The sequence below is a fragment of the Peromyscus californicus genome, unplaced genomic scaffold (genome assembly GCF_007827085.1).
Source record: "Peromyscus californicus insignis strain IS unplaced genomic scaffold, ASM782708v3 Scaffold_93__1_contigs__length_160689, whole genome shotgun sequence".
Lineage (NCBI taxonomy): Eukaryota > Metazoa > Chordata > Mammalia > Rodentia > Cricetidae > Peromyscus > Peromyscus californicus.
Genome location: NW_026294610.1, coordinates 73,199 through 96,179, shown reverse-complemented (window position 1 = coordinate 96,179; position 22,981 = coordinate 73,199). Strand labels below are relative to the sequence as shown.

Genomic DNA, 22,981 nt, shown 5'->3' with positions numbered 1-22,981 from the left:
TACCAGGCATACACATGGTACACATGTATACAACATGTAGACAATATACTCATACATGTTAAAAATAAATCATTAAAAATTTTTATTGTGTCTATATTGCTAAGCACAGTTTCTTCTTGGAGGTAGGGAAGGGATCCTTTTACTCCTACTCAGTTAAGCCATCTCGGGAGCTGTCTCTAGATTTCTAGGCAGCAGAACAGAGAGAGATGGCATTGTTATACCTTGCCTTACAAAAGGAGTAAAAGGTATCCCAGACACAGGCTGACAAAAACGAGATCCCTCTAAGAAATAGTCATGACGTCACAGCTTCCCAGGGGGCCCCGAGTGATTAAGACAAAACACAACTCGGATCCGTACCACATCCTTGTGAAAACAAAGGGGAGACATGACCAACGTGAATCATCGTGTCCCTTCCCCTTTCCAAGGACACAGCACCCAGAATAGCTTGCTGATGACACAGCAGCCTGAAACCTTTGAAAGCACTAAGCTTTTTGAAAGGAAACAACAGGGAGAGAACAATTCTGACACCGACTTGAATTCTTAGACCATAACAAGTCACAGAGCAGCAATAAAACTGACATGGAGCTTGTTTCTGGGTTTTTTCCTATTAGAGCCTCTATGTGCTATGTTCCTCTACATGCTGTGTGTGTCTGTGTGTCAAGTGGTTGTCCCTGCTTCCATTTCCCGGCACTAGCTGGTTTTGTAAGTGGTCACACACATTCTTGAACGTTTTTCATTGTGATGAATGGGTACCTTCACAGACGTTACTGCTTCCTGAGAACTCTGACAAGATATGTTATAGCATTTTGCATTTGCGAGCTTGTTTTATGTGAGAATCTCATCAACATTTCTCCTTTTGTGGTACATACAGATGGTGAAACTATTGTGGAATCTGGTTAGGTTACTATGTGACGATGTAAAATCAGCAACAGGGCCAAGAAAAGACCTTTTGTTATCAAGATGCGACACTTGAACCACTGAATGGTGGCACTGCTTATCGGGCAGCTATTTTGGTCACCAGCCTGGGAAACTGGCACTTTGTTTTTAACAAAACGTTTTGGCACAAATCCCAAATTTCTGAGCAGAACACTGGGTAGTTCAATACTACAAATTAGCATAAAGAACACCAAGATGAAAGGCAATCTCCTGGGAGAAAATATACTTAGCTTCGGCCATGCCTGTTGGGCAGGAGGGAGAGCCAAATGATAATAGAGAGGAGATGGCTGGTCTAGAACTGGGTACGGAGGTCTGAGCTGAGGGTCACAGATGCATGGCTGAGATTGAGACCGCTTCAAGAAAACAGAGTAAGGACACACGAACACACAGTGACTCCATTTCTAAAAATCCATTTTAAAGATCTGTAAGGGGCAAAGGAGGTAAGGTACCTGCCAAGCCTAATGCCCTGAGTTTAATCCCTAGGACCCACGTGGTGGAAGGAGAGAATGGACTCCTGCAAGCTGGCTTCTGATCTTCACATGCATGTACCCCCCAAATAAATAAATGACATTTCATTTTAAAATGTTTAATCCAAGAAGAAGTTCCAGGGGTAGAAACTGAAGACCAATCACATGTAGGACAATGCTTCCGTGCCATCAAGAAATGATGGTGGCCAACAGTACTGAAGTTAGGTAGTCAAAGGAGAATTGGTCCTTGAATTAGATAACATGGATATCATTCTCTTAAACAGCACTGCAAGGTCACCAGTGGTAAAGAATATATTAAGATTTCAGTGAATTAAGTTGTTTTCAAATTTTCAATGTTCTTAATTATATACAGGACAACATGCGATAGGAAACCAATCTATTACTGAATTCTTTTCATGTTTTATTATTAGTTTTGTGTGTTTTGCACACCTGCTGTGGTATCTGTGGAGGGCAGAGGACCACGTGTGGCAGTTAGTTCTCTCCTTCCGTCCAGTGTGTCTCAGGAGTTCAACTCGGGTTGTAAGGCGTGGTGGCATATGCCTTTACCTGCCGACCATCTCACTGGTTATATGCCACAAGCTGTGCCGGACACATTTATATGCCACTTCATTTATTCTATAGATGAGCTTTAAAAGGTAAATGCCGTTCCCCTTATTTCTACAGATGAGAAAGAAGTTAAGCCATGTTCTGTGACAGCTGAGGCTGACAGAAAACTGTGTCTTCTGGTGCTTTACATCAGAATTCTCACAGCAGAGGGGTAGGCAACAGTGTTATCTCATTTCAAAAATGAGAAACAGAAGCTTGTACAAGGGGCTCTGTAACTCACCTAATATTAACCATGTTGAAGTGTGAATAAAATGTGGGCAGTATGAGTCAATATTCATAATTTAAATCACTATGTCACTTTGTTTTCCAAGAACCTGCACACTGAGCCTAGACTTTGATCTAGTTTTTCTGTGATTCTAATGGTGTTTGCCAGTCTATCATATTATTTTGCCTCCAAATTCCTAGACAGATATTTGTTTAAAGTTCTTTAAAGCCTAAGTTTGGGTGGGGGTCTTCAAAGTCCTTTAAGAAATACAGCTTCACCTTCAGAATTATTAAGCCAACTTCTCTAGTGAATTCTAAGACTATTTGAACCAAAGCCGCTGTTCAGAGGTAACAGACCCCTGTTTTCAGAATGGAGGGCAACATAAGTCCTTTGATGCACTTTATTAAAATGAGTTGATCAGATATTTTCCAGTGTGATTGCTAGCAGAAAATAAATTCAGATAAAAAAGAAAAGAGAAACTTAGCTCTGGTGAAAAGGACTTCCTTGTTGTGGAAGACTGAACTAGGCAAAGATGTGTTTACGCTGCAGAATATTTGTTTGATCATGTAAAGATGAGTTACTTTGCCTGCCTAAGGCACCTCATCGGTCTAATAAAAAGCTGAACGGCCAATAGCTAGGCAGTAGAGGGATAGGCAGGGCTGATGGACAGAGAGAATCAGTAGGAAGAGGAATCTAGGCTCTGGAGAGAGAGAAGGAGGGAGAAAGAGAGGAAGATGCCAGGAGCCAGACAGCCAGACAAGGAGGAAACAGGAAGCAGGACATACAGAATGAAAGAAAGGAAAAACTCCCCAGGGCAAAACACAGGTTACGTTATGAGAGCCAGTGGCACAAGCCTATGATAAGGCTGAGCATTCATAACTAATAATAAGTCTCCGTGTCACGATTTAGAAGCTGGTGGAGGTCTGAAAAAGTCTGCTACACTTCCTGGGAAGAATATTAATCCCTGGCATGGGCAGATGAGTATTTAAGGACACTCAATTATGTGTGGACTAGTGAAGTCTGAATTTGTATATGTGCAGGAGGAGCACATAAGTGTGCAGGCATACATGCATGAGGTCAGAAAACAGCCTTGTGTGTCACTCATCAAGTGCTGTCCACCTTATTTTTTGAGACACAGTTTCTCACTGGCCTTGAACTGGTCAAACAGGTTAGGTTGGCTGGCCAGAGACTGGGATTCCCATCATTCCGTAAGTATTTTGTCCAGCTCTGCTTTGGACGTAGGAACTTAAGATAGCTAAAGGCTATCCCTGAAGAAACATCTGTGGATTCTCTGGGCCTAAGGTTCGAGAGAAGTCTGGGCTAGGAGAGTGGAGCTCAGGGTTTCTCCTGGGCTGAGAGCTGAGACACAGTCCTAAACAGGACATCTCTGTCAACATGCTCCTCTCACTGCCCCATGCTGAGAAACACTGACAGAGAGGAGGTAGGAGGATGAAGAACCAGAGGATGGAGAGGCGCGGTGAGGCACTGTGGTCTGGACAGGACGGATGCACTCAGGAGCTCGCTGCAGCGGCAGTGGCCTGCACAGGGTCGGGCCAACAAGACCAGTCAACATCGCAGCAGGCAGCACCAACTGGACCCCATGGGGCATAGAAACAAACTATCAAAGATGGAGAGGACATGAAGATGGGGGGGGGGGGGGGGGTATCCAGATAGAGGGAGATGAGATTGGCAAGTCATTGGTGGATATGATCAAGATACACTGTATATACGGAAAAACTGTCAAAGAACAAATAAAATGTATGCTAAAAACTACGACGAAAATTTTAAATGACAAAAATAACAAAGAAAATAACAAGGTGAGAGCGGCGGCCATCTCCTAGCCTGTGTGTGCACTGCACATACATGCAGGCAACATGCCTGTACACATAAAAAATAATTAAATCTTAAAAAAGAACCCTATCATTCAGAAAAATCACACAGCTGTCTACAAAGTAATGCTCAAAATACATTCTGAAACTTTTCGATTATTTCTCAGATGTGTCCTGGGATGCTTCCAAAGAGGAAATCCAAACAACTCAGTCATCTCCCCTGACACTCACGCCGTCTTCCTGTCTTCACTAGCCCTTCCATAGCTGCGAAAGCTTTCTAGTTATCTCAAGTATGGATTCCTGCTAGCCCTGCCAGGATAGTATACAATTCTTTTACCCTGTTACTAACTTAAAGTAACCACAGAAGTCTAAATTTAAGGAAATCCAGAGTCAGAGGAAGAAAGGATGGTTTTGGCTCAAACAAGAAACATTAACTCTAATTACAGCAAACTCATCAAGCCTAAGTGACTATCTCCACAGCACACACCGGTCTCTGGGCCAAACCTTCCAAGTACAGAATAATTGACCACATGGAGTTTCAGCTTCTTACTCAGAAGAAACATTTCCTGGATGAAAGAGACTGAATGTGTTTTACATTGGCTTAGTCTTCCTTTATGCCACATGGGGGAGGCGGCGCTTGGAGAGAGAGTATGGTTTTTCTGTTTACTGGTTAACTGAGCAAGGGAGTGACTTCAGTTTTGGGGCTTGAACCCGGAGCCCTGCATATGCAGCAATTGTGCTAAAATGAGACTAAAATTAAAGAGAGGAAAATCTTCCTGATTGTGGTTGATGATAAAAATGGTCTTCTAGGGGCTGCAGAGACGGCTCAGTGGTTAAGAGCATTGGTTGCTTTTCCAGAGGACCTGGGTTTAATCCCAGCATCCACATGTTGGCTTGCAAGCATCTGTAACTCCAGTCCCAGGTAATTCAAAGCTCTCCTCTGGTCTTTGAGGGCACCAAGCATGCCTGCAGCATACAGACATACATTCAGGCAAAACACCCATAAATATAAATGTAAATAAAATTTTTAAAAAAAGTTGGGCAGTGGTGATGGCAAATGCCTTTAATTCCAGCACTTAAGAGGCAGAGGCAGGTGGATCTCTGTGAGTTCAAGACCAGCCTGGTCTACAAAGTGAGTTCCAGGACAGACAGAGCTGACTACACAGAGAAACCCTGTCTTGAAAACAAAACAAACAAACAAAAAAAAACAAATGTCTTCTAAGACGCACATATTCAAGGCTCTAGAATGTAGAGAAGGACTTGTGACTGTTACCTTTTATGGCCAAAGGGGCTTTTCAGATGTGACTAATTTAATAATCTTGAGGTGTCTCCTCAAGGGTCATCCAGGTGGGACCCATGTTATTACAAGGGTTCTTTGGGAGAGATTAAACAGAGCTCATAGAAAGGAAACATGATATAAAAGCGGACATAAATTTCAAGACATTATGTTACTGGTTTTTAAAAAGTAGGGACCATCAGCTGAAGAACTTGAGGGGCACAGCCAGAAGCTGAAAAAGACAAGGAGGGACGAAACTTTTAGCCCTTCCTGGAGGACAGCAGCATAGTGGCCACCCTGGTTTGAGCCTAATGAAACTTATTTGAGAATTCTGAACTCAAGGGCTGAAAGATAACCCATCTGTAACTAGCCAGTGAAGTCATCTTTGTTACAGAATCTACAGGAAACAAACCGACCTGACCTCTTGCTGACGTGCAGGTTACTCATTCCTCTGACATCTATGCCATATCAGGCACTAAGTGAGATGATCTGGACGCAAGAGAGAGAGAGAGGGAAGAAAGACAGATGCATGCACACACATGGCCCCGGTTCTATACTCAAGAATTCACACAAACCGGTGGGCTTCCTCTTTTCTCAGCCAACCAACTTAACGCAACTGTTTTCCAAGTGCTCCAGCCAATTAGATGGGGGAAAGTGAATTCTACATACCTGGTCATGGATGAGCCCGTGATACAGAATGCTCTGCATGTCCCTGCAAAGTCGCTCCAGGCCACCATACTTGGACCAGACATTGGGACAGTTGGCTGACACCAAACCCTCCACAGTAGTCTTCAGATTACCCAGCAACTGCCAATGCTCCCTCCTGAAATCATACCAATGGTTAGTTAAGTTTGCTGTACCTGATCCAGACCATCCATGCCAAAACAACAACAACAACAACAACAAAAAAGTCTCTTGCCCTACATCCTGACATTCTCTCCTCTATTAATTTTTCACGTCAACATAAGGCTCCACTCTGAGAGCATTAGAGTTATAAAGACTCAAACCCTCACACTTACATGGCTATTTGTGATTTTAGGAGTGCAACCCATTAAGATCCATTTCTGAGCTGGGTGATGGTGGCATGCACCTTTAAATCCCAGCACTCGGAAGGCAGAGGCAGGTGGATCTCTGAGTTCCAGGTTAGCCTGGTCTACAGAGCTAGTTCCAGGACAGCCAGGAACTACTCAAAAAAAAAAAAAAAAAAAAAAAAAAAGACCCTGTCTCAAAAAACAACAAAAACAAGACAAAAGAACCACTTTTGAATAATGATAATACATAGGCAAAAGATGAGACACCCTTCCACAATCAGAAATCTTTTTCAAAACTTTATTTTCATGTGTATGGATGTTTTGCCTACATGTATGTCTGTGACTGAGTCATGCCTGGTAATGGTGAAGGCCAGAGAGGGCACTGGATCCCCTGAGATTGGAGCTACAGTTGGCTGTGAGCCGCCACGTAGGTGCTGGGAATCAAACCTGGGTCCACTAGAGGAGTAGAAAGTGCCCCTTACCACTGAGCCATCTCCCCTGCCCCAAATCAGAAATCTTTTATGATATAAACCCAGGCCAACCCTGCTTCTTCTTCACTGTATTCCCAAGTACTAAGCAGAGCACAGTGAAGGCCAGAGGGCACTTCAAACATGCACACAAGTGCTACAGGGAAGAACAGAAACTCACTTTGGAGCTGAGCAGAACCGACTTGGGAGCCTCCTGCCACCACCTCCCAAGTGCCGACATTACAGGTGTGTGCTGCCAGCTCTGATTTTATGCAGAGCTAGGGCTCGAACCCAGAGCTTTCTTATGCCAGACAGAAACTCTACCAACTGAGCTACATCCCCAGGCAAACCATGAAATTTTCCCCCTCCGTGATTTGTAAGTGAACGTTAAAACAAAAAAGGTTTTAGGGGTGCACTGAAGTCACTCGTTCTCCTAGACTACTTGACGAACTTCACTGGAAAAGTCAGAAAACTGCTGCCCCATCATCTTCCAGGTCCCTCTTAATCCCTAGCATCTTCTCTCCACAGCTTTGAAGCAATAAAAACTCAAAACCAAGTGCAACTGAATGCAGGCCCTGGATGTACTGGTCAAAGTGGACAAGGAAAACACAAGGAGATGATGTGTCACACTTGACCTCCTGGGCCCCCAATTATTACACATTATCTTCCTTTCCATTATTAGATGATTGCTCTTTCCTCTTTTCATGGCGATCATAGGAAACAGTGAAGATTTCTTCAGGAAACTTTATCATAACTATTTTATATCATGTAAATACTAGCAAAGAATGGATCCTGAATTATAATCCTTTCTATCACTAAAAAACAAATCTTTTGTGCATTTTCTGAGCAATTTTAGAAAAGTAGATGAGTAAAGGCAGACAAGTAAAATCCATAGATAAAATGAGTGATGGGAATAGGGTAGGAGAATCATCCACAGATAAAATGAATGATTGACAGGGAGAGGGTAGGAGAATCATCCATAAAGGGGGGGTCAGGCGCATTGGGCTTTTGCTCTGAAGGCCTTGTAAACAAGAATTTGCTACAACTGGGAGAAATTCAGGTTTTCTTTTCCTTATTAAACATTTGAATCACCAGCTGGGCATGGTGGTTCACATCCATAATCCCAGCACTCAGGAGGCTTCGACAAGAGGATTGCTATAAACTCAAGGCCAGCCTGTATTACAAAGAGGCCAGCATGAGCAACAGAGTGACATTCTGTCTCAAAAACAAAAACAATACATTGAATCACCAACTTCTCTTGTATTTCTATACCAGTCCTGAAATGCCCACAGAACTGAAGCAATCATTTAAAATGCCATTTATTTTTACATTGTGAGAAACTATACCACTCCAGAGGCTGACTACCAATGGGTGCTCACTGACTGTCTCCTCTTAGCAGGGCTAATCAACCTCTGGTCTATTTTGACAGACTCGGTTTTCACATTCCAACAAACTACAATCAAGTCTTACAGGCCTAACAGCTAGTGTGGCTCGGCGAGAGGCTGCATACCTGTGTTCTGACTCATTCTGGGTCAGGACTACTTTAACTTCTTAAAGATTATCACGAAGAAGACATCATTCTTTGCTCCCAAAATTCTACAAAGAACACGGAAGTCCTAGAACCTCTGAGCACTCAGGTCTACCAATAATGTCCTCTGGACAAAGCTCAAGAACCTTCCTTTCCCGCAAGAAAGTGTCCCTGAGATACCAAGTGAAAAAGAAATGTGTCTCTTCTATGGTATCCCAAGCACTCTATGCGTGGTAGATGCTCATTTGGAAGAACGGTAAGCCTTTAACATTTGTACTTACATAGTTAGAGTATGCCTTTTAGTATTCTCTAGCTTAACGATGGAAATATTTTCAGAGAGTTGAGATACTAAATTAACTTGAAGTTAATCCATTAGATGTAAGTAAAGAGACCACCATAGAGAATCAAGTATCTTTTCCTCTGTGTGTGTGTGTGTGTGTGTGTGTGTGTGTGTGTGTGTGTGTGTGTGTGTATTTGCACAGGTACACACAGAGGCCAGAGGTTAACCTCAGCTGTTGCTCTTTAGGAGTCAGACACCTTGTTTTTTGGAAACACGGTCTCTCACTGGGCTCCTGAGGCCTGATGCTCCAGTTAGGCTGACTGACCAGCAAGCCCCGGAGAATCGCTTGTCTCAGTGTCCCAGAGCTGGGATTACAAACTCATGCTACCTACCACACCTGGTTTTGGTGTTTGCTTGCTTGTTTTTAACGTAGGGACTAGGAACAGAATCCGGGGCCTCACACTTGCAGAGCAACCCCTTCATCTACTGAATTACGTCCCAGACCCTAAAAAGAAGCCAAAGGAAACTACTCTAGCATATCCCTTTCCCAAGATGTCATTTATCTAGGATGGATATCATTACTGAGATCACAGTTAGAGGTCAGGCTGTACCAAGTCAAACAATGATTTGATCCCTGAGATGGAGGGTGGGACATGATACCAACATGATAGAATACCAGAAAAGAACTAAATTTTGATCAGAAAGGCTTTCCAAAGCTGTGTGTGTGTGTGTGTGTGTGTGTGTGTGTGTGTGTGTGTGAGAGAGAGAGAGAGAGAGAGAGAGAGAGAGAGAGAGAGAGAGAGAGAGCTGATCTCAATGTAGACATACTAAAAAAACATGTTACCAGTGTTACCTTGGTGATATGAGGGGACTACAAAGGAGAGGAGTTGTTAGGCTTTTTCTGAGATTAGCAACTAGCAAAGGATCCCCAGGGGCTGGGAAGATGGCTCAGTGGTTAAGAGCACTTGCAGAGGACTCGGACTCTGTTCCCATGATTCACATGGTGGCTCACAACTGTCTGTGACTCCAATTCCAGGGGATCTTAACACCCTCTTCTAGCTTCTGAGGGTGCACACACACATAAACACACACACACACACACACACACACACACACACACACACACACACAAGGAATCACTAATATACATAAAATAAAAATAAACAAAATTTTTAAAAGAGCAACAATTTGAACCACATTAGCAAACAAGAACTGGAAAGTACCATAAAAGATTTTTAAATACTCAAATGTCAAAAGGTTTCTCGTGCTGAAAGACTCTGACTAGGCAAGCCCCTGGGACTTTCAAAGCCAGAAAACACTTTCTAGAAAGAACTGGTTCCTCCTCTAGGTACAGAAAGACAGAAAATAAAAGAGAAAGAATTATTGATAACACAGAGATAGCAAAAGACTCCCATACTTAACTTGAGTTTAACATTTCTTCATATCTAGCTATATAATTTGTTTTTAATTATGTAGGATTTAACTTTTAGATTTTGTGATTAAATATTTATGCTGCTTCTTAAATAATATGCTTGTGGAAACATATTTGACTCTATTGTACAGTCTCTCAACTCGGAGGCATGCAGGAGAACCTAGCCATTGGCCGGCCCTGTTCTAGGAAGAAATAAGCATTATCTCTAGACAGCTTTATAAAAATACCTATTCGACAAATGCCTCACCAATGCTACCAAACTTGAACGGTACTGGAATGACTGAATTTCAATGATAAGCAGATTTAAGAAAAGGCAGGGGAACTCCTTACAGTAGAACTATACCCATGGCTGACAAACAAGCTCCTCAGCATGGAGTTCACATATTCGCCATCATTTGGTCAACCTCAATACTAACCTTCCTGCTAGAATTCCTCAATCTAAATACAACCAAGTCCACTTAGTGTGCTCTCTATCACACACACAGAGTCGACTCACTCTGACTTCTGGGACTTTAGTCACCAGATCTCTCCACTTAGAATTCTCTCTTCTCTTGTCACCTTCCTGAGGGATTCAGGTTCAGCTCTAGCTGAGCTTCTTCTCAGAGATATTAAATAATCTGCTTGACTATTGTTCCTTTGCTAGGATTCCCATATCCTATGCTATCAATAGACCATTCTTCCTCATGAAACTTAAAAATCGCTACCTTGATTACTACCTGTGGCTAGTGCCAATCATGTTGTCAAAGCAGGTTCTATCATCAACCAGACAAGTGGATGAAACACTTGTAGGAAATGATTTTAAAAGAGAAGGGTCAGGTGGGTCATGGTGGCGCACGCCTTTAATCCCAGCACTTGAGAGGCAGAGACAGGCGGATCTCTGAGTTTGGGGCCAACCTGGTCTACAGAGCAAGTTGCAGGACAGCCAGGGCTATACAGAAAAACCCTTGCTGTGGGATATTAGTTTAAAACGTGTTACATTCTTCTATGCTGTGGAATATTTGTTTATTGTGAATATTTTTTATATTTTTAAGGTTTATTTATTTATTATGTATACAGAAGAGGGTGCCAGATCTCATTACAGATGGTTATGAGCCACCATGTGGGTGCTGGGAATTGAACTCAGGACCTCTGGAGGAGCAGTCGGTGCTCTTAACCTCTGAGCCATCTCTCCAGCCCCGGAATATTTGTTTAATGATGCAAAAATGTGTTGCACTTGTTTAACTCTGTGAGGCTGTGTTACTTTGCCTGCCTAGAACACCTAATTAGTCTGATAAAGAGTTGAATGGCCAATAGCAAGGCAGGAGAGGGATAGGCGGGGCTGCAAGGCAGACAGAATAAATACAAGGAGAAAAAGAAGAGAAAGTAGAGGAGCAAGAAAGGGAGAAGGAGGGGAGGATACCAGGGGCCAGCCAACCAGCCATGGAGTAAGAAGGAAAGAAACAAGCCAAGCTAAGGCCGGGCATTCATAAGAATAAGTCTCCATGTATTTATTTGGTAGCTGGGTGGTGGACCCTCAAAGAGTAAAGAAAAAAAAAACAACTATAAACCCCACCTTGTAAAACCAAAATAAACTAATTACGTTAATTAAAAGAGAAAGGTGGCAAAGATGAGGAAGAAGAGGAAAAAAAAAAGCCATCTTGTAGAAGAACTGATAAACGGCCACAAAGAGAAACAGCTGTGGGATGAAGACTACCACGAAGCCTTGAGGCATCTAGTACCTGCCATCAGCTGACATCCCTCCCCCTCCTGCATTCTGATGAAAGCACTTTCCTCAAAGCTTCAAGGGTACATCTGCAGGCAGGGGAGTAGGGAAAGGGGCAGGAGTGGCATGCGTTTGATACAAACTGAACTACAGAGTGCAGGATGCTCAAGATTCACACGACCACCTGCTTTACCACCCGTCCCGATGCACTGTCTGATTTATCAAGGTGAAAAAGAAAAGCGTGCAGGGGAAAAACGATGATACATGAAAATGCGCGGAGAGAAAGAGAGGGTTGTGACGGAGAAATGGAAAGAACAGGGCAGGAATGCCGGCTAAAGAGCATCATTTAAAGGATGACTAAGCTCTTCAGGCAAAGGAGGAGAGAGACATTGCAAGGAGCGCTCAGAAGCAAGGCTGAGAAGGCTGAGAAAAGTCTAGGTGACCGACTGTCACGAAGCCCTGACTAGGAACTTCAGGGGGACTCAAACTCAAACTGAATCCTAGTGTAAGGACTTGGGACTGTATTTTCTTTTTTTCTCTTTAATTGCTGAATTCTATATTACAATTTGACATTCTTCCTAATTATAAACTGTTTTCACACAAGTATATACTGTGCTGTGAGCACATGCCCTCACACCCCACTGCGCTCCCCTCTTTCCTCCCTCCCACTGCCCCCTTTGTTCCCCAGTTTCACTTCTACGTCCATGTCGTCAGTACATCTATGACCGTATGGATCTATAAAGAATAAGAAGGAGAGAAAAATAAGAGGCAATGGGATAGTTAACCTTCTGAGACGGACTATATGACTGTCCTCAGGAGCGTCCATTTTCCGACAAACAATGTAACTTCATCACTATGGCTGAAGAAACTCCATTGTATATACACACTACAGGGGGGAGAAATCGCTGAACATCCCTGAGCAAACACTGCAGTGACTTTGTTTCTGAAAAATTGAATAAGCAACTGTATGGAGACCGCATTTAGAGAGGACAATTAGTTAAGCAGTTGCTAGAATAATCTCCACTGTGAGATTATGTCTGCAAATGGCCATATGCACCTGCACCTGCCTGGAACTTAGGACCTGCTGAAAATGGAACCACTTTCCAGAGGGGAACCACCTCTTCACTTATTTTGGTCAATGAAGTTCTACAGAGGCTTCATCCTACCCTAGGATCCATCATTGAAGGCCAACACAGTCCAGGCCCAAGTGAGCAATGTGCTCTACATTCTGACTGTAAGAGCACCAGCCGGTCGGCCCCGGAATGCCCACTTTTGCTGGAGCTGCTGGACTGCATCCTTTCTGTTACTGCTGCTGAGATTGCCAGGTTTGGAGTTGCTAAGGTCTCCCTGGAGAAGGTCTCCTTGAGAAGAAAACCAACAAGCCAGAACCCAGCGTAGAGACAGGGGCAAACACCTAACTTTCAGCACCAAGGTTGGGCTGTGCCTAAAAGCAATTCTATACCTTGGATTTTTTTTTTTAAGAACTATAAACCTTTATATCTGTAAATGTTTTAAAAAAAAAAGAATTGAAGAAAATGTCACAGAAGTGACAGACACTAGTGCCTGCTTGGATAAGGAACAAGGAGAAGAGGGAAGTATCCAATTTTATTGTGAGGTTCTGGCTCAGTTGGCTAAATAGAAAATGCTACAAACTGGGGCTGAGGACATAGAAGGAGGTAGTTTTGGTCCTCTGGGTGTCAGAGTCACTAAAATATGCGCTCCTATTTAATTCTGCCTCTGGGCCACTGCACCAGGAAAACTGAGCCCTGGCTAGAGCAGAATTCCTAGCTCTCAAGTAGCCTGCGTGGCCGAGGGACGTCTAGGATGACAAAGGAACGCTTGAAGGACTACTGTTCTAGCTGACGGTTTCAGGAGACAACTCCCAAACAACCAGCATTTACGGAAACTTTAGGGGAGGATAAATATCATTCTTCTTTTGTTTTTGTTTTTTTGTTTTTCAAGACAGGGTTTCTCTGTGTTACAGCTCCAGCTGTCCTGGAACTCACTTCTGTAGACCAGGCTGGTCTCGAACTCAGAGATCCGCCTGCCTCTGCCTCCTGAGTGCTGGGAGTAAAGACGTGCGCCGCCACCACCACCACCCGGCTGATAAATATCATTCTTAAGCACAGTGGTATTCTGCTATCAGATAGTTAACTACATGGAAAACAATGGGAGAACCTATTATGTAAGTGCACTTCTAGGATGAAGTTAAGAGCTAGGTCAACACCCCAATCTCCCACGAGCTCAACTTAGCTAGAGGAGCCATGGAAATAGGAAGAAAAAAATCACACTGCTGGGAATAATAACCTGTGGACAACACACCTAGCACATGGAAACTGGAGACTGGACAAAGCAAACAACCGTCTGTACTTTAGTACATACCAGGCATTCTGTGAGGAACCTGACCTCATTATCTTATTGAATCCTTATGATCGTCCAGCAGGGAAGAGCACTGCCTTACTCAGGCAGGGCCCAGTAAGATGACCAAGTCAAGCACACAAGCTAGGCTTCTACTATAGCTTTGGATATAAGAAATGAAAAGAGATGTCTGAAATTTCACTGTGAGGCTCTGGCTTGGTTGACTGAGTGGAAAATGCTATTGACTGAGATAAGAACAAAAGAGAAGCTTTGGTGGGTTTAAATTACGCACATTTCACTATCAAGTGCTTTCATTGGAAAACTGTATCTCCTTCATGCTTGAAAACTGCTGCTGTCTCATCGAGATGGCTCTCTGAACTGTGTGTTGTAGTGACCATAAAAAGGTCATGTTTGCAGTGGCCCAGCCACAATGCCTCAATTCTCACACATAAGGCCTGATTTACTAGTGTCTATCTGGAACTAAGGAGGCCATCAGTACCATGAAGCTTCACTGAAAACACAATCTGAACTAATCAGCCACCAATAGAGAGTAGCCTTACAACAAGTTTGAGTGAGTGACTGTGTGGGGCGGGGGGAGCGGTAGGGGGAGCCCATTGCTGAAATTGTTTAAAGTACTCTAGTTAAGAAGCAAGTATAAAAGTGGTAATCGACAGAAAAAATACACCTGCAAAGGAGTTGTCCCACCCACCTAGATGACAGGCACAGAACGGTAAAAATTAAAGCATTATTGTGTACACCTGTCACATTATCATATTGGGCGGCAGCAGAGTAGAGATATTAGAACTGGGTGTGAGTCTCAGTTCCACCAGAGGTCCATGCATAACCACAAGTCACTGATCCCGTCCGTGTCCCTGCTTCCTCATCTGGGAAGTGATAATGGTACAGCAGGTACCTCGCAATTGTTAAGACAGTAAATAAGTTAGCATCCATAATGCTGTCAAGACCGCGTCTGGCGTACAGCAAATGAGTCATGGATAAATAACTAACTAATGAAGCTCCAGCTAAATGGGGAAGAAAAACCCAATTTAAATCTGACCCAGCCTGCTCCACCCGAGATAGCACAGGAAAGTCAAAATAACCTAAAGCCTGTTTGGCAGCTACAAGGTATCTTTTACATAAAATACTTCACAGACATCTGGAGGAAGACTACATAGCCAAATATACAAAAGCAGAAACTAAAATGTAGAAAAAGGAAGTAAAACATTCAGTTTCATTTGGTATACACCATTCATAGACCTCAGGCAAAAACTCCAGGTTCAACCACCTCGTACTCAAGAAATCATAGCGGGGATATCTTCACCCAACCAGTTTTCAATTCCCCCTTGAGAATATGGAGGGAGATTATTTTGTTTCTAGTCTTTCGCCTTCACCTGCTCTGGAAAGCATCACTGTATCTGAACCTATTTCTAAGTGTCAAGAAAGACGCCCTTCTGCCATATTTCTGTGTGTCTCTGCTCCTGCATCCTCCTAAGAGGTTAAGACCTGCTCCTGTTGTTCTCGTGGTGCTAGGGATGGAACCCAGGGCCACCTGCACGTTAGGCCTGTACTCTACCATGAATTACACTCCCAAACCTCAGACCAGTTGTTAGTGAGGCAAATCCCAAACAGGAGACACATCTCTACAAAGTCTAAATGATCACAGAGCTAAAGCAGCTTTTAAATCCTAATTTGGGCTGGTGAAATGGTTCTCTGAGTAAAGTGTTTGCCCCCCAGCCTGACAACCTGATTCTAGTCTCAGAATCCACATGGTGGATGGAGAGAACTGCCTCCTCCAAGCTGTCCTCTAACCTCCGCACGTGTACACACGTACACACCACACACACACACACACACACACACACACACACACACACACACACACACACACACACACATACGTGGGTGTAATTGTTTAAATTAAAAAAGAAAATAAATCTTAAAAGCCCCTATTTCTAGAGGCTAAGACTTTCTGACAATAGTTCCATATAAACTTGAACTTGCTTTTAGTTTGCACTGTGGGGAAGAAAGAAGTGAAGGGGTTGCCGATGAAAAGGAAATGACAGAAGTCCTTTCAGAGCAGCGGGATCTCACTGACAAAGGGCACGCACACAATTTCTGTCCCTTCAGCAAGCCCACACCCAGTGAAATCAGTGGCTTTTTACACACAGGCCGTCCTCTCCTCCTCATCCACGTTCATCCCTTTCTAACCTTCCTGGGCCAATCATAACCTAAAACCTTGGCTCCCAGAAATCCTTACATCACCCTCCTAATATCGGTCTGGGTTGTCACCACAAGTTTTAAGGCAGGGCACCAACCTTGTCCCCTTGCTCTTATCTACAGAGTCTGGCCTATAAAATCTCACTACAGCACCCCAGTCCTTTCTCCCAGACTCAGTACTCCTCGCTCCTCCAGCAGTCTTGGATCTTGGCTTCACTGTCTTCTATTCCCGGCCCTAACGAATCATACCCACCCTCACTCTCCGTCCCTAAACTCTCCTCCCTGTCCTTATACACGCCCTCTTGGAAATTCTTCCCAAACAAGTCACTCGCGGCAGTCGCTCTCAGGTCTGCCGCGCCCCGCACTGCGTGTCACCCCAGCCGTGCCAAGTCTCCCGGTGCTCGCGCGCACCCAGCAGCCCCGACTGACTGCCAGCCGCTCCCAGCCCACCTGCTCTCCTCCGGCAGGCGCTCCCTGCCGCCGCCAAGATCCATTCCCGCGCCCTCCGGACGCATCCGGGACTGCAAGGCCGTCTCCGGGCTGAAGAGAGGCTCCCGGCCGCTTCGGTCGCCAGGGCGCCCGTTGCACCCTCAGGACAGGGGAGGCACCACGGCTGGTGGGCTCGGAACCCTGCACTACACCCTGGCGGCGTCAGCGCCAAGGACTGCTGCTTCAGCTGCGGTTCTAACCCCTGCCACCCCCACTTCCGGCTCCAAAGACTACAATTCCCAATAAGCCCTTCGAAGACTGGCCACTCCCGACATGCACTGCCCTACCCAATCCCAGGCTGAGCTAACCCGGGCACACAGACTCTAGCCGCGTGCTAGGCTAGTTTGGCTAGGCAGGGTACCTGGATTGAAAACTCCAGTTAACGATGGTCAGGAATGCGAGGGTGCACTCCTGTCACACTTTACTCTGGAAATCGGACTCTGTTGGAGGTCAAGATAGACAATAAAACTAATATAATTCAAATTCGATTAACTTCACTTCAGTCCATCCTGATTTAACACCTGTTGGTGTTGGGAGACACCAAGCATTTAAATCAAGAGATCACAAACTGAACCGCAAAAGAACAGAAGAAAGGCTAGGCTTTGTGGGAAGGTCTCCAGCGGGAGTGATGCCAGGGTACAGGTTACTGCTTTATTTTTAAATATTCTTATATGTATATGCGTGGGTCTGAGTGTATGTTCACGTGCGTGTAGGTGCCCGCGAAGGCACCAGGACAAGGACCCGAACCTGGAACCCGGTCCTCTGCAAGAATGCATCGTTCTCAACCGTTGCACCAATTCCCCACCCCGTTTTGGTTTTGTGGCACAGGCTGGCCTTGAATTCAGGATCCTCAGCCTCCCGGGTGCTAATATTGTAAGCATACACCACCAAAGCCAGGCACAGCCAGTTTCTAGGATGTGAGTTAACAAAGGGGTAAAAGGAGAGGTGAGAAAGACAGATTGAACAGCTCTGACAGATACTAAGGAAATATGGTGCTGCTTCTTAGTAATCAAAATTGGGGGAAGGCAAAATGGTTCAGTAAGTAAAGATTCTTGCTACCAAGGCTGACTACTAGAGTTCGAGCCCTGGACCCCCATGGTGGAAGGAGAGAGCCAACTCCTGAAAATTATCCTCCGTCCTCCACATGAGTGTTCCTGTACACACACACACACACGTACACACACACACACACACACACACACACACACACACACACACACACACGCACACACACACACACTAAAATGTAATATAAAAAGTTTTAAAGCAAAGAAGGAGATGAGAAAGAATGATGTGGCATTCTCATGCAAGCGGACCACGGTATGAAATGGCACTTTTTTTTTTTTTTTTGGTTTTTCGAGACAGGGTTTCTCTGTGTAGCTTTGCGCCTTTCCTGGGACTCACTTGGTAGCCCAGGCTGGCCTCGAACTCACAGAGATCCACCTGCCTCTGCCTCCCGAGTGCTGGGATTAAAGGTGCGCGCCCCCACCACCCGGTGGTAATTCAGTTTTTTAAGCTTCTTAGAAACCACTGGTTTCCATGGTGGCTGTGCCAGTTCACACTCCCACCAACAGTGGATTAAGGGTTCTTTCCTCACATTTTCACCAGCATTTGGTAACGTTTGTTTTCTTGATGCTAGCCATTCTGACTAGGTGAAATTGGATCTCAAAGCAGTTTGGGTTTGTTTTCGAGGTGACTACTGGTGTTGAATACTTTTAAATGTTTATTTGCCCCTTTTTTGGGGGGGGGACACTCACTGCTCAGTACCCCACTCCCTTGTTTGGGGTGGTGCTGTTTTTTTACTGTTTAGTTTCTTGAATTCTTTGTATATTCTATATACTAATCCTCTGTTGGATGTATAACTGGCAAAGTTTTTTTTTTTTTTTTTTTTTTTTTACCCATAGGCTGCCTCTTCAGTGGGTTGACAGGATTTTGTTGGTGGTGGTTTTGCTGTACGGAAGCTTTTTATTTTCATGCAATCCTATTTGCTATTGATCTTACTTCCTGCCTGAGTGGTCAGAGTCCTATTCACAAATTCCTTCCCTGTGCCAATATCTTAATGTGTACTCTACCTTTTTCTTGAAGCAGTTTCAGAGTTTCAGCTCTTGTGCTGAGGTTCTTTATCCATTTGGAGTTAAGATAAGGAACTAGTTTCAGTCTGCATTTTGGTCTTCAGTTTTCCCATCATATTTTGTTGAAAATGCTGTCTTTTCTCCACCGTGTGCTTTTGGCATCTTTGTTGAAAATGGAGTTGCTATAGTTGTGTAGACTCTGACGAATCCTCTCTTCTAGTCTATTGACCTCCGTGTCTGAGGTGGTGGTGGTGTTTGCCAGTACCATGCTGCTTTTGTTACTGTGGCTCTTCAGCATAACTTGATATCCATTATGGTTATACCTCCAGCAGTGTTATTTTTGCTCAAGATTACTTTGATCAAGTAGAGTCTTGTTCTTCCTTGTGGGGGGGGGGGGGGTCTCTGCCAACATCAGAGCCAGCAGAGTGCCAATCTGTGTTAGGCAAGAAGGAAGTCTGGTTCAATACTACTCAGTAGCCAGTGTTGCCTCAAACTTGAGAGTCTGACACCAGGCAGTTTGTTTCAGGCATATTTAAGCACAGCATAATTTTGGGGAAAGTTCCCTTGCGATAATTAACTCAATCCCATGTGTACAATAAAACTTAAGACATGATTACATCAAAACTCTTTATAAAGTACAAGTGGCATTTTCCGTAAAGCTAGGTTCTGTAGATTGATTAACTGGGAAAAGCTGGCTCGAGGTAAACAGCTCATGATAAAGGTTTGGGAGAGGACAGCATTATGTAGCACTATAGAGATAAATGTAAGAGTCTGGGGGAGTCAGGTGTGGCCTTGCCATATGGTTGGTGCAGAGGTCACCAGGCTACTAGCCACATCCACTCGCAGCCTTTGGAAACACTTCTTTAAAGAGACAGTCCTGTATGTTTAACATTCTTTTCCCCCTAGTGCTTAACTTCGTGTCTCCTACACTTCTTATGAGTTTTCTTAATGTTGATCTATTTTATAGAAAGTCCCATGGACTGCTGAAAATAATGGATTTGCAATGTTTGGATGGAATGTTCTGTGGGTGTCTCTTAAAGGCCATTTATCTATGATATCGTCTAATTATCGTCTTTATTTTTTTTGTCAAGAAGATCTGCCAATTGAGAGAGTCAGGGGTTTGAAGTTACCCACTACTATTGCTTTAGGGTTGATCTGTGGCTTCACTTCTAATAGTATTTGTTTTCTGAAAGTAGTGCAGCTGTCTTTGGGACACAAACATTTACAGTTTTAATGTCCTCTTGATGTGTGAAATGACTGTCTTTCATTACTTGTTTTGACTTCCAGTCTCTTGTCAGATAGTAAACCACCTGCTTGTTTGTTAGGTCCATTTGCTTGCAGTACCTTTTACCCAGCCTTTCACCCTAAGGTGGTATGTCGGTCTTGTGGTGAGGTACATTTCTTAGAGGCAGCGAATTAATGGTTCTTGCTTTTTTTTTTTTTTTTTTTTCTTTTTCTTTTCTATACTGGGTCTTCAATTTAGGAATTGAGGCCATTAATATTCACTTACCATGGAAGGTTGTGTATTGATTCTTGTCATTTTCTTGATTTTGGGCAGTGCTTTTTTTCTTTTTCCCCCCTCTCACTTAACAGTTATGCAGTTCTTTTGTTTTGTTTTTTATTCATTGCTTGCTACGCAGTTCCCAAATAAATAGACTTATTCTTACTTATGAATGCTCGGCCTTAGCTTGGCTTGTTTCTAGCCAGCTTTTCTAACTTAAATTATCCTGTTTCTCTTTAACTACATTTCCTCTGCGCTTTTTACCTTTCTTTATTCTATAGATCTCTCTTTCTCTTCCATTTTGACTCTGGCTGGCTGGGTGGCTGGCCCCTGGCATCCTTCTCTCACTCCTCCTCTTCTCTCGAGCCTAGATTTCTTCTCCCATTTATTCTCTCTGCCTGGCAGTCCACCTGTTTCTCTCTCCAACTTAGCTATTTATTGGCTGTTCAGCTCTATTAGACCAATCAGGTATTTTAGGCAGGCAAAGTAACACAGCTTCACAGAGTTAAACAAATGCAACATATAAGAATACAACACATCTTTGCATCATTAAACAAATATTTCACAGCATAAATGAATGCAGCACATCTTAAATATTCCACACCATTATGTAGTTTGTTTTATTCTGTAGTGTTATGGATGGATCAGTTTCTCTTCAGTATGAAAAATTCCTTAAAGTATCTTCTATATAGAGCTGGCTTAGTGATCACAAATTTTGTCTATTTTTATCATGGAGAGTTTTTATTTTTCTTTCAGTTATGACAGCTTTGCTGGGTATAGTATTCTGGGTTGGCAGTTATCTCTCAGAACTTGAAAGACATCATTCCAAGTCTTCTGACTCTTAAAATTTTAGTCGCATGACCTGTTCTTCTCCTGATAAGCCTGCCTTGATATATGACTTGTTGGTTTTCCCCCTGCTGCTTTTAATTTACTATTTTAATTGTGCTGTGACCGAGGAGATTCTTTTCTGGTCTTGCCTGTTTGGTCCTCAATGCCTCCTAGAACTTGGTTGGCATCTTTTCCTAACATGAAGAAATCTTGTTAATGTTTCTCTGCCTTTAGAATGAGATTTTTCTCCTGTGCCTATAACCCGTATATTTGGTCTTTATAGAGTGTCACACTTTTTAAAATTCTCGTTGGTAACTTTATTAATTATCTTCTTCTGTGTTGGTTTGTTCTAGTTCCTCCACTTTCTCTCCTCCCCTTGGTCCATTCAGGTGCTGAAACTTTGCAGGGAGATTTTTATTTGACTTGTTTCCGTTCCCAGCATGCAGATTAGTTTTTCTTTAGGAGTTCCGTCTCTCTTTAGAGCCTTGCGTTGCCTTCTCTGTTTCATTCAGTTGCTTATGTCCCCATTCAGCAGCTTATCTTCTTTGATTTCTTCAGGCATGCTTACCTTTTGCATTCTCTGCCGGGGCTTCATATAATTCATTCTTACTAGATGCCATTACTGTAGGATTAGTAATTTTTGGAAGAGTTGTTTTTTCCAATTTCTTACGTTACTTCTTTGGAGTTCACATATCTGGAATTATTTCATTACTAGGAATGTTTCTTTTTTAATAAGATACATTCTTTCAATTGGAGTGCTAATTGTGAGACTTGGATATGGTAGAGTTGAGGGTCAGTTTAGAAAGGAGTTCCTGGTGGTGGGCTCTGTCTATTCCCTGAGAATAGTAACCACAGCTGCTGGACATTATCTTTACGGATGTGGTAACCAGTCTGTTGGAGAATGAACTACCACTGATAATATGGAGTATCCTGGGATTTCGTTACTGAGGTTAGGATTAGGAGGAAAGTTGGGAGGGTGAGGATAAGGATGAGTTCAGCTTTGTAAAAAGAATCAAGGAGAGGGAAGTTGAGATACTGTTAGGGCCTACAGATGGTAGAAATTGTTCAGGCTGTGGAAGGTTATAACTGATAGGTAAAAAGAGGCAGGATTAAGAATGAAAAAGGAGCCGAGCAGTGGTGTCACACGTCTTTAATCCCAGCACTCAGGAGGCAGAGGCAGGTGGATCACTGTGAGTTTGAGGCCAGCCTGGTCTAGAGAGCGAGATCCCCGAAAGGCACAAAGCTACAGAGAAACCCTGTCTCAAAAAACCAACCAACCAACCAAACAAACAAACAAAAAACAATGAAAAAGGAAAAGACATTAAAATAAGGGGTAAAGTATTTGAGATATAGACGAAAGGGATAATTAAAAAAAAAAAAAAAAAAAGCCTTGTAGTAGACTGGATGAAAAAACATACACAACAGTTCCCAAACCTAACAGCAGCAAACAGACAAAAGCAAACCCTCCAGGAAACAGGCACAAATAAAAGAGCATCTCTGCCTGGAACTGAGAGGTGAAGTGCTCAGATCCCTACAGCTCTCAGCTCCGTGTTGGGGGAGGGGGGAGGGGCTGGTGCTCTCTGCAGTCTGGGTCCTGTCCTCCTCACAGCTCTTCAGAATAGAAGGGGAGCCTCTTTTCCTGTTTATCAATCTGGGCCCCCAAACCCATGGGATGGTGGCACCTATGATTAGAATCCTGCATCCTTAGTCAGATCCTTTTTGAAAACGTTCTCACA

General features: G+C 43.5%; 1 protein-coding gene across 1 annotated transcript in view; it reads right to left on the bottom strand.

Annotated features, from left to right (window-relative positions):
- The window catches only part of LOC128105031 (run domain Beclin-1-interacting and cysteine-rich domain-containing protein-like), a 47,742-nt gene extending 25,877 nt beyond the window's left edge, over positions 1-21,865 (bottom strand). Inside the window, exons 1-2 of the mRNA XM_052729842.1 lie at positions 21,814-21,865; positions 16,806-17,102 (exon numbers count right to left, since the gene is read on the bottom strand). Of these exons, the coding sequence (XP_052585802.1) occupies positions 16,806-17,102; positions 21,814-21,865 (349 nt within the window). The remainder of the gene's footprint in view (positions 1-16,805; positions 17,103-21,813) is intronic.
- Between the last annotated feature and the right edge of the window lie 1,116 nt (positions 21,866-22,981).